The 12,129-nt window shown below is 34.6% G+C and overlaps 2 protein-coding genes and 1 long non-coding RNA gene across 15 annotated transcripts in view; 1 reads left to right on the top strand and 2 right to left on the bottom strand.

The window, feature by feature from the left end:
- Window positions 1-205: 205 nt before the first annotated feature.
- LOC112042019 (double-stranded RNA-specific adenosine deaminase-like) lies at window positions 206-5,239 on the bottom strand. Its single transcript, XM_024075898.2, has 11 exons — window positions 4,948-5,239; window positions 4,558-4,665; window positions 4,231-4,342; window positions 3,826-3,946; window positions 3,336-3,474; window positions 2,903-3,035; window positions 2,508-2,672; window positions 2,132-2,247; window positions 1,771-1,959; window positions 1,363-1,594; window positions 206-1,052 (listed from the first exon to the last, which is right to left on the bottom strand). The coding sequence occupies exons 1-11, from the start codon at window positions 5,165-5,167 to the stop codon at window positions 806-808; spliced, it is 1,782 nt and encodes a 593-aa protein (XP_023931666.2). The 5' UTR covers window positions 5,168-5,239; the 3' UTR covers window positions 206-805.
- Window positions 5,240-5,254: 15 nt separating this feature from the next.
- LOC147764029 (uncharacterized) lies at window positions 5,255-6,297 on the bottom strand. Its single transcript, XR_015331831.1, has 3 exons — window positions 6,279-6,297; window positions 5,771-6,151; window positions 5,255-5,318 (listed from the first exon to the last, which is right to left on the bottom strand). It is a non-coding gene; the product is annotated as an uncharacterized LOC147764029 (long non-coding RNA).
- Window positions 6,298-6,352: 55 nt separating this feature from the next.
- The window catches only part of LOC106178150 (F-actin-monooxygenase MICAL3), a 33,889-nt gene continuing 28,112 nt past the window's right edge, over window positions 6,353-12,129 (top strand). For 6 of the 13 annotated variants that reach the window (XR_015331830.1, XM_087000112.1, XM_087000115.1 and 3 more), the window contains exon 1: window positions 6,353-6,528. The gene's annotated coding sequence lies outside the window, so the exon portion shown is untranslated. Of the gene's footprint in view, window positions 6,529-7,456; window positions 7,492-12,129 lie in introns of those variants that run through there. The other 7 variants (XM_087000105.1, XM_087000107.1, XM_087000109.1 and 4 more) reach the window with 2 other exon arrangements.

The raw sequence follows: 12,129 nt of genomic DNA on the forward strand, positions 1-12,129 counted from the left end.
ATTGTTCTGGAAAGTTATGCCACAAACCACAATTTGCTGTTTGTCTGAATGTTGAGTAAACTTTGTAGGACACATCATCATCATATGCATCTGTGGTGGATGGCCATTGGAAATATTTCACTTTCTATGTTGGTTCTCAGTGCTAGATCTAGCTGTCAGCTCATAATAGTTTTATGTATCTCTTGATTTCCACAACTAATGTTCCTTTGCAATGTTTCTAGGTAAATCTTTATTATCTTTTATTGTGGCTGGAAGTAAAAAGCTTCACAAGACTATTTTAAACACTATGAAACAATCCTGCCTCTGTAACACTGTACATTGTGTCATTATATTCATTCCACTATGAAGCAAGATGGTTCAGACCATGTATTTCAAGGAATAATGCTTTATATTTGCAAATACTACAGCTTTTCTTATTAAAATGTGAAAATGACAAAACTATTCTTTCTTCTGTCCTCGTCACAAGGAGACAAGAAGCTTCGTATATCATAATACATTCAGAATTAATACTGTATTCTTGGCTTAGAGGCTATTTTTGGTATATAAGGTGAATAATAACTAACAATAACAATAAACTATATAATACTGATACATGATGTTTTTAAACTTTAAAAGTTTCACCACACTCAGTGGACTAGATGCTGTAAATGCACTTCTGCACATAACTGTTAAGAAATTATTTATATAAATATTGAACACAAATATCAATATATTGCAACACAAAATCCATTCTATCACTGCATGTGGGGAATGTTCGATGAGCACCTTTAACATAAAATTGATGTCTAACAGAATTGGATGTCGATTATTTTGTAAATAATTCTTGCTCTGGTGGTTTAACAACCCAACTGCCCCACCCACCAGCTTGCAAGTAATGGTAGAAAACTTGCTTGGCTTGCTGGTAGCTTTGAGCCGATAATTTGGCATCCCTGTAAGTGTTCACTTTGAGTAAATGATGCTTTTTGGCCATTTTTGCTATTTCCTTGTATCTGTGGAAAAATCCTGCCTTGCACATTCTGCTAGCTAGAGTTGCTCCTGTCTTGAATGGTGAGCTGCAAAAAGAAAAGTTCTGCATGTTATGAGGCATAATTCTCCACTTGTAAAATATAAAATAATTCTTAATAACCCATTAATAATAACTTAATGACAAATATATTGAAAATGTGAAGCAAGTTGAACTTCATACAAAATTTAAAAAGTAAAGCTTTACTTCCCTTTTGCAGCCAGCAATTAACTTAACATTTTTAAAAAATCTAATTTTTTTTAAATTCAAATTAAATTAAAGGCTTCTAACATACATGAATATATGTATGCCTGTACACCTAAACTATAATATCCAAGAGAAACAGAGACCCTTCTAACCTCGGTATTTCCTTTCCAGACCTGGCATCTATAATTTCCACTTTCTCATCCCCCTGGCACCAGTTTGTGCTGAGTATTGACATCTTGGGGTTGGCATGGCGGAGTGTTTGGCAGTGAGTAGTGCGACCTATATAAGGGTGGTTGACACAATAACCCTCTGGGAGATCTCTGATGATGCCCTCCAGCCGGCAACAAAAGGCTCTGGTGGCATGACCATGGTCATAGAGATTACCTGGAAAATATGATTTTAATCATAATAACACTTAAAACCAAGAAAATGAGAATGGAGCTAATGGCTAACAGTTAATATGTAAAGGAAGAGCAATATCCTATAAAAAACTCCTTTCACATTCTTCATTCAAACTTACTTCCCTTCATTTATATAGTCTTGTCTCACCAAACGCTCACCTAATGTAACTGAAGAGATATACACTGGTTCAAGAAAGTTAGAAAACAGAGCTCCTTGCAAGCCTAGAACATTCCACTTCAATATCTTGTCACTACAGGACATGCTCCTCAGTCTCTGCTGCCCACTCTTTATACCATCCCAAGTCTGGGTAGTTAGCTGGTCCTTCTCTGTGGGGATGGTACCTTCTCCTACAAACAGAGTGGTTCATTTATGTGTATTGAAAAGTTGAAAATTAATCAATCTGAATTACTGAATCTATCCTTTTTCTCTCTTAACAACAAGGTAAGCAATTTAATACAAATAAGTACTTCTTGTCTTAAATCTTTTTTTTTTTTAACCTAAAATCACTTAAAATTGTACCTCCTTCAATTTTTGTTCTTGCCACCCCATGGTCACTAGTTTCAAATGTTGGGTAATGGGCACCACTCTGTATTAATTCCCATTCTTCATGTGATAAGGGAGGGGGTGTCCCAGACCTAAAATTTAAAAGTAGTAAGCAAACTAAACTACATCAAATTTACATACCTTAAAATCATTCCACTATAATTCCCTTCTTTAAAATCATCTTTTCATTTCTTAAGAAGAAGAAGAAATGAAGCATTTGCACATTTATTATTTCACATTTATCTTACCTCACTTGCAAATTAGTTGTAGGCAAAGAAAAGGCAAAAAGCTTTTACCAATTAACAGAAAAAACTGGATTATGCCCTTTTGCAACAAATTCCTTGATCTTTACCTTGCAGAGAATAAAGCAGCATCTCCACAAGGTGCTGTGCTGATGTAGAGGTGTATTGTTATGTAGTCCTTCAGAGTCAGCAGTGGTGCACCTTTGTATCTTTCTTCAAATATGGAATGTACTGTGTTCCCCTCATAAAATGACTTCAGCTCTCTGTGGAAGTACCTGGTGTGATGGAATTGGGAACATTTCAGCATTCAGCCAACTGTTTAATAATGCATTTAGACAATACGATCATAATAAATACCAGCAAGCTTAATTTTGTGATATATACCTTACCTTTATCCACAAAGCTATCAAAATAATCATTATTACAAATTTAAGTTTTCCTTGTTATTTGGCAATAAATATTTACAACATTAATGCAAATAAAAGCATTTAAAACTAACACTTACCTTACAAGAGCTCTTCTGGCAATGATCTCTGCATGGCTATCATTGACTGTTCTTCCATCAGCACTAAGCTGTTCTCCAGTGATGGATAAACTTCCTGTGCCCAATGCTACAACCTGGCCACTGTCTGCTTCACCTTGAATGTGAAGGTTGAAACATATTTTTACTGTCACACCTGGTGCTTTCTCATTCTGAATAATAACAGTAATAATAATAATAACAACAACAGCAAATGGTATTTTGAACTAAATAAAAAATGCATGTCCCACAGTTTCAATATCTTACACTGATTATAAGTAACAATATAATAATCCTACAACGTTTTAATATCGTTGATTTTAAAACCTACTCTCCATCTCTTTAAAGTGGTTCTTGTAAGGAACTCTTTAAACAATGAAGCACTCAGTTACATCTTGCAACTACCGCAATAACTTACCTCGTTTGACCACAAATGCTGCCACAACTTTATTTCCTTCCTCTAGTTCTGGCAAAGAAGCTGTTAATTTGTGTAGCTGTTGATGACTCATACTGGCCATTTTATCATAGTGGGTTAGCTCTGCTTCCACTTCTTCTGGCTGAAAACAGTTCTTGTATAATTGTTCACAAACATTTTGATTGAAGGGACTATAACTATTCATATGAGATTCAAAATTTCACAATAAATACATTATAAGCAACACATGGAAATGTAATAAATTCCATTTTACCATGAAAACAGTGGTTATTGCAATTATCCTGAAATCTCTGCTTGCCAATGGACCACATGGACCTTCTAGATGGCTACCTGCTGTAATAATCTCTTAAGATTCCACAATTCTGCTGAATAATTAAACAAACAAACAAATATTATGAAATCAGATTCAGTGAGTACTGCACAGAACAGAAATAAGTTAAATGCAAAATATAACTTTATACACCAATAATACCTCATCAAATTCCAGCAGAAGACTCAAGGCTGCATCTGCTGCTTGTCTTTTAGCATCTTTCTTGCTTGGTCCTGTTGCTGTGGCAAATGGCTCATCATCTACTGTTACTGTGGCTACAAAGCTATGTTTAAAAAGAACTAGCAATGAAATACAGTGTGGTACCATGCTATTGTCAAGACCAACATGGGAAAGAGACAAAACATGAAAGTGAGTAAGTAAACAAATTTTACCATTGCTAAATGAGATTACTTATCAAAATTAGTTATCTAATTCATAGCATAAAAATAATTCTTCTGCAATATATGACATTTTCATAATGCTATGTTACTTTCAATTTCTAGGTATATCTATGAATACAAAATCCCACCTAACAAAACAGTAACCATAATTTGCAACACAATTTACCCTTTAGGACCAGGTGTATCACTGATTTCAATAAGAAAAGGTATTCTTTTTTTGACACAGTATTCCTGTAGCTCACCAACAGGATTTCTACCATATGCAACAGGTTGTGAGCCTGAGGACAGAAAGTAAAATAATAATAGACTACCATTTAAAGTACACTAGTCGACTGCATACATATTTTGTGTTCAAGCGTTGTCAGTATTTTGAGTTAAAAAATTATTATGATAACATATGTCAAGTGAATGGTGAATCAAAGTATTCTCTCAATATTAAAAAACATAAATGTGTTAATTTAATATTGGGATTATGACAGGCATCTGTTCATACCTGCATCGTAAGGGGCATTTTCACTGTCAATTGTTTCTTCAACTGGAAATTCTTCTTTCGGCAGCATGAGTTTTCTGCCCATGACATCATACATCACACGTCCCGTTTCTGTGAATAATACATCAGATATTAATGGTTGTATATCCCAGTGTGTTCTACAGAAAAATAAAGCAGTTAAAAATATGGTAATGGAAAATCTAGACTCTGATCAAAACCTATATTATTCAAGCTTTAGTAAATTACTTATGTCATTGGAATATTTTTTTTTTCTGTAGTACGAAAGTAGACATTAAATCAGCCTCCCTGTCACATCACAAATTTTGGAACGGTTATGCCATAATGATCTCAACCTAGACAACATTACTTCTGTCATATTCTTTATATACCAACCACTTTCATCCTCGATGTCATCCTCTTCCATGCCAAGCATGGCTGTAAAAGCAATCTTTGCAGCATTAACCTTGGCCTCTTTTTTAGTTTTTCCGACACCCTGTGGAAAAGGGCGGCCATCAATCTTACAAACATTGGCAAACTTGGCCACAATGGAAGGTGTTTCTACTGCAGCCTCTTCAAACACTGCAGTCATTCTAGTCATGGAGCAGTACTCCATCAGTGCACTAACTGGATTCTTTGTGCCATTTGTGAAAGCTTGGATAAGTTCTGGTGGAACCTTTTTGGGAGATTTTCTGGGAGATTTTTTGGGAAAGCACTGTCTAGGTTCTGTTGCTGCTGTTGTACATTCTGCACTACCTGGGGTGTTGCTGAGGTTGAAAAAAAATGAAGAAAAAAATATATGTTTTACAGCTTAAATTTGGAGTACAAATGCTCTTTTTAACATACATGGTAACATACATTTAAGAGTTAGTCACATCCATTACATGATATATAAAGAGGCAATAAGATTAATTAATAAATCTATATATTTTGACAGACACTCAACATATTTTGTCAATCAGATTTGAAATTGAATTTGCTAAAAAAAGTTTAAAAAAAATCAAGAAGATCACTAGCACGAATTTTGGTAATTTACAAGGCATTTGAGAATTCCTTCAAAAATGATTACTACGGAAAGCTTCATCCCTAAGGCTTAACAGATTAATTCACAAGTTGACATCAAATTAAAAAATTCACAAAGGCTGTGTCAAACTCAGTAGGAGTGGAGGCCAAGAGAGACAGACACTGCATCAGTAAATATTAATGCTGTATCATGTACCTAGTATGGCGCCCCGATTATCCCCAGATGGTAAAGAAAGACCAGGTATATATTTTTGTTGTTGCACTTGGGTCGTCTGGGGCTTCTTAACTGGTTGTTGTGCTCTCTGCGTTGCGTAAAACATGGAGTGTGCGTTGCTTGTGGAACTGCATTCATCAGCAAGTTTCCCTGGTTGAGAATCAAACATTTGAAGACATTTCGGCAATGTTTGTGGTGGACGCAAAGACCCTCTTCCTATTCCTCTTCCTGCACTCGTAGATATTTGAGTCATATATTGTGATCCAGACATGACTTTAGCCAATCAAACCAACCCACAATGCCACACACGTCTGTCTTATCTGTCCTTTATCTGTGAAGGTCCGTCTTTGAAAGTGACATTACCTGGAAAGGAAATTACTATTCAACGATGTTAACGTTAAAGCTACTTACTTGACACTATTTTATTACATAAATTCACGCCAGGCAGAATCGCCTTATATCATTTTATGGTATACTGATAATAAATTACATTTCCTTTTCTCAAAACGAAGATAAAATGTCTTTAAAAAGATTGCGTTTTTGGTACTGTCTTGACGAGCCAACAAGTGCTGACATCTGTTGATCATTACATTGTGGCAGCTCTGTACATGGCGCGGTGTATTGGGAGTGTTGTAACGTTATTTACATTTAACGCTACAGCTTTTCTGGGAAAACACATTAATGCCACAGACAAGAATGCAATTACCCTTGTAACAAGGATATAAATGAAGCAAAAATATGTAAGTATTATTTGTTTTCAAACCGGCGCGCTTGTTTCGTAAGGTAAATTACGCGTGGGCAGTCTTGAAATTGACAACCCACAGCGTATTGCCTGTGAGTGTGAGTGGTTTTTGGCTAAAGCAGGTTCAGTAAAAATCCAGAGTCACAATGAGTCATGTCCTTTGTCCGCGTTCATCTTACCCATGGGTTATTCAATCATATTATAGTGGTCAGCACCTAATTTTTATGAAGGCAAACAATTATTAAGATAATATTAAAAATATAATCAAGGGGACTGCTAATTGAGATGTATAAAAAATGAACTGTTAAAAAAAATTTCTTATTGAAACATTTACTTCAGTGTTATCATTGTTATGATGTCATGATTTCCCAGTTTGAACAATATATGGCCAGGATGCTTGGATGACATGCATGCATAATTTTGCAGCTCAGAATTCATGCAGTGACTGCCATGTACATGTATACTAATAAATGAGTGTGACTCATATAGTGACCAGTATTTGATACACTTCACAGTATGTGTATATTTTTTGTGTGTGCATCCAATGAAGGAAATCATGTGAGTAATAATTTAAGTACAGTGTACTTCAAAGCATCTGTCTTGAAACTCAAATCAAATTGTGGTGGGTTGATAAATTTTCTGGATAGATTTTCAAAACTGGATCATTCAAAAGATAAAAGATAGTAGACAGATAAATTGGAAAAAAAGTGGAAACTGAAACCTCAATTTTTTTAGAAATGCTTAATTACTAAAAGTGTAGAATATGTGTGTTTTAGGCCTTGATTGATTTCTTAAACTTATGCATCACATTTTGTTTGCTGCTGTTGACAACTTTCATGACACATTCATGTGTCCTGGCATGACACATGATAAAAAGACCATTAATGTCAGGATTTTTTATCTTTAGGGTACACTCCATACAACTGGTATAGAATCTGCAATTTTAGAAAACATGCTTCAGGTAATCCTAATCCTGAATTCATGAACAGGAATTATAAACCAGTCAACCACAGTCACTTTTCTACAATAAATTGTTTCAATTAAACTAAAATTAAGGCCAAATGGATAAAGAATGAAATTTAAGTAGCAGTTATCCTTTGCTCTCTCCCCTTTTTGTAGGTCAAGTATTGATAGCATATAAATATGATATATATTTGCTTAGCAGTTTATCTGAAAATGTTTTTAACCGTTAAACAATATGGTTGAACCAAATATTTGAAAAATTAACTGTGGACATATTAGATTGAAGTGCGTTTCTGTGTCCCATGCTGAAAGAAAATGAATGCAATATTAGTTTATAATCACATATGAATTTATAAAGATTGATTTTAGATCATATGCAAGTTATTATTATTCTGTACAATGCACAACGTTGGTCAACTTAACTAAGATACCATTTACAAAACTAGACCTGTCCAATTATACATTCATGTATTGCAGGTTTTTAAGGTTATTTGTTTTATTAATACATTGCCCAGACTGGTACTTGATCTTTAGTAAATTACTATAATATTTCGTAGAGCTCCCTATGTATTTTCTTGATATCAGTTTGATAAATTGGCTTCACGAATAAATTCTGCCGTGCCTACACGTTACTGATGTATGGTTAATTGACGTACTAGTAAAGTGTGTTAGACATACTTTTTAATGGGACTGGTCTGGGTAACCATATATTTTGCTCTTGGGGGGAAATTGATTATTTAACTTACTATACCCAATCTGTTATCTCATTTCTGGTATATTAAAACTTACCACAATCATTTACAAGCCAATTTCTTGCTTAGTGTATATAGTGAAGGTATGTATCACATAACCAAGGGTCAAGTCATTAAGATATTGATTTAACACTAATCTATAGTTATTGATCCACTTGAAGTCTGAACTCGGCTGCATTATGTTCATGGTGAAGATCAGCTAAGGATCATTAGGGACTGAAAAATGTTGATACACATTTTACAGAATAAGGCCTTGACTACTGATATATGATATTTATGCTACATTTCTGAACTATCTCTCCTTATTGATTGCAGTGCTATGATATATTGACTGAGATGACTTTATTTCAAGTTTGAAAATGTTGATATAAATTACGATATTTCACACATAACCATGAAGTTAACAAAACATATCTTTACTCCTCTTGTCTCACTTCCATCATTTAACCAGATGTGGGGATGATTGATCTTTGAAGTAGAAAATATCCCTCAGAGAAATGTGACTGTAACTATTTAGACTTCATTCTATTAAATAATTTTTTTTTCATTTTGCTTTTTATAACTGCCAAAAATGGTTGAGGGATGACATGTCATGGTTTATTAATCTCATGGTTTATTAATCTCTAAGTAAGTATTGCTCTCTAAGTAAAATGCTGGCCATTAATACGTATCTGTTTAAATCAATGAATGAATACTTAGAATGTTACATAGCCTTTTGCTTTGAAGCCACTGATATATTCAATTATCAGACTCAAGATGAATACTGTATATATATTTGATGGCTTATGTCTTAAATATTTTTAGGTACTGTTTTCACCAGCAAGAAGATAAAATGATTTGTTTATTTACTTCATGCCTGGTCATAATCATATTAGAACACACATTTAAGGTGAAGGTTTTACTGTGTGCTCTGGCGGTGAGTCGCCATGTTTTACCTTTCAAAATATATTCCCTAATAAGGAAGCATGTAACTGATATGTGGAAATTTGTGGCTGTGATGCAGTGAAAACTGAGACAGGTGAGAGTTTCCAAAAACTGAAACAACATATAAACATAATAAGAACAATATGAGAAAAGTTTTAAAAAATGTGTATGTTATGCTAATTGAGTGCATGGGGGTTATTTTACACTGTCATGTCTTCATACACATGACATTTGACATTCTGGTGCCATGAGATCCAGAATGACAGCGGTTGTGTAAGCAGACATTTATTTACAGATGTTGATACAGGGTCTAAAGTCAGATCTCAAAGAGAAGATAGCATAGTGATCTTATTATGACAGTGATTCATATTCTGTAAGCTGCAACTGGCTGTAATGCATGAATACGTGTATATGATATGGGCTTTTAAAGTCGAGTCTCAAAGTAAAGAAATTTAGAGAATGTTGAGATAAGTGCTACATGTTACATGTGGTATTGGGCACACATAACAACTCTGTGCAAGTTATAGAACAATGCCCCCAGGTGTAAGAAATTATGGCTGATATATATAAACTGTTCTAAAGAAAACATTGACCTCAGAGGTGCACAGGTGTGTTGCACATATTTAACAGGTGAAAAAGCTGCCAGTTTTTAACTTGGGACATATTTTTATTGTCCGTTGAATGAAAACCGGTTCGTTGCCTGTATGCGTTGTGTATGTGATAGCCTCAGCAATAGAAGAGAGTTTGTGTTGTTGGTTATCTGACAAAGTGAGCCATTGCATTGTTATGTCCATATATACAAAATGGAAATCAGCCTTCAGCTAGACTCCTGCTAACTTCATGTAGCATACATTAACCTGTGTTTAAGCATAAAATAAAACATGTCTACTTAGCAATGACCAAAGCCAAATGTGACCACCACATGCATATTGTGGACACTGCATGAGGTAGTGCAATTAATGCATCTCCATGTCTGTTGACTCTGACTTTGGAGGGCACAGGTTTTAATATGAAACCTTGAGCTTATATATGTTTGAACATACAGTTCGGCCAATAGGTGCATTAGTACTTGAATCAATAAAGGGTAAACGGTTGCACTATTGATTGAATTAAATTGTATATCATTCTAAATATAATGTTGCTTTGGTCAAGGGCCTTTAGTTCAAGATGGACAAGAATTTGTTCTGAAGGAAAAAAAATCAGCTGTGCAGCAGAGCTGTCAGTCAAAAGTGGTGCTTTCTCCAACGTCTGCCAACTGCAACAATTAAAAGAAATTAATATAAATATTTTCAAACAGTATCTCTTTCAGATGATAAGATAAACTTGCAGAATGTAAAAAAAAAAAAAAGATAAACTTGTCTGCCCGGAGGCTGGTCCATGTGGCTGCATCAGATGTGTTTTATTAACGCATAGATAACCAGGCACAGAATTAACTGCTGATAAATGTCCCACAGGTATATTGCATGCATATAAAACCCCTGTATAAAGTACTGGAGGCAATTCTGCCTCTTTTACTATGGAAGACAGCCCTATAGCATGTGTTTGAACCACCTGGCATACTTTTGTGGAAGTTATAAATGGCCAGTCTATATCAGATAGCATAGTTTTATGAAATATAACGAAAAAATAATTCATACTATGCACATTAAAAGTCATGCTTTTTTAACATATATCTTGTGCAGAATTTACTGGTATTACCTAAAAGGGCTACCATATTGGGAGGTGGCTATAATAAGATAAGATGTTGATAGCCAGATAAGTGCATTATTGCTGTTTGGACAATAAGCTATAGATTCTGTGTTAGCGGGTCACTGTTATCTACATGGTCCTGATGTTTGTCAACACTGGCACAGGACATACAGAAGCTTTGCAGTTAAGTGCTCTTACTGTAGCTTTGCATGCTAATATAGAAATGCTGTAAGTGGTGGGTTATTAATACCCACAGTTTTAAGTGACACTTAATATTCAATGCATTATGCCATTTCCTCATTCATACCTAAACATCTTATGTGAGCTTTTCGCTATGTGATTTATTCAGTTTTAGGGGTGTTTTTGGTGGAATGCTAGTACTTTCTCTTGATATTCATGTCAAACAATATGCTGCCACTGCCTCAGGATATGTGCCTGGAACACCTCTACTAATGCTCGAGATGTTCTTTAATGCTTGGTTGACAGTGTCTTATCACACACATACTGGATGGCATAGTGATATGTGACAAGTTCTAATCCCATAAAATGATAATATGCAGTCATTGGATTTATGTGTGCTATTTTAGTGGGGATTATTTATAGTCCGTTACCTCGGGTTGCAGTGATGGTATGAATCAAACAGCATCTTTTGTTGATGTAACTGCATTTAGTGACTATAATAGTTAAATACTTTTTGATCTAGTGTTAACACAAGAACTTGCATCCAGTAGTAGTAGTAGTAGTGGTCTGACATAACAAAAGTTGCTTGATCATTTAACTTGGGGAGACGAAACAATTCCGCCAACTTATGATGGTCATATTGTATTACAGTTATATATATCTTGAGGTATATCTGTGACAGTTTGATGGTTACAAATGTTTGCCTCTCATGCTTTGTAAAATTAGTGTTATACACTATCTATGTAAGTCAATATCTCCATAGGGGCAATCCCCTGCATGTCTCATTGTTGATTCAATATTAGGGGTTACATATTTGTAGACAAGGTGAACAAAGATCAATATACATGGTTCTGGTATTTGAGTGTGTGTGTGTATGTGTGTGTGTGTGTGTTAAAACTGACCTTTATATTTTATTCTTCATATTCTTACTCGTATAAGACTGTTATTCAGTAATCTTCTTCAAAAAGCATGCTATGTTTTAAAAACATTCTTATATTTCTTATTGTTTTATATTTTTTTGTATATTTCATTGCACAGAACACTGTTGCAGTTGGGTAATAAATAGCATTAAGCAAAGTTTATGTTGTTGA

This window comes from Lingula anatina, chromosome 1 (genome assembly GCF_051362555.1).
Source record: "Lingula anatina isolate TDL-2025a chromosome 1, LinAna3.0, whole genome shotgun sequence".
Taxonomy (NCBI): Eukaryota; Metazoa; Brachiopoda; class Lingulata; order Lingulida; family Lingulidae; genus Lingula; species Lingula anatina.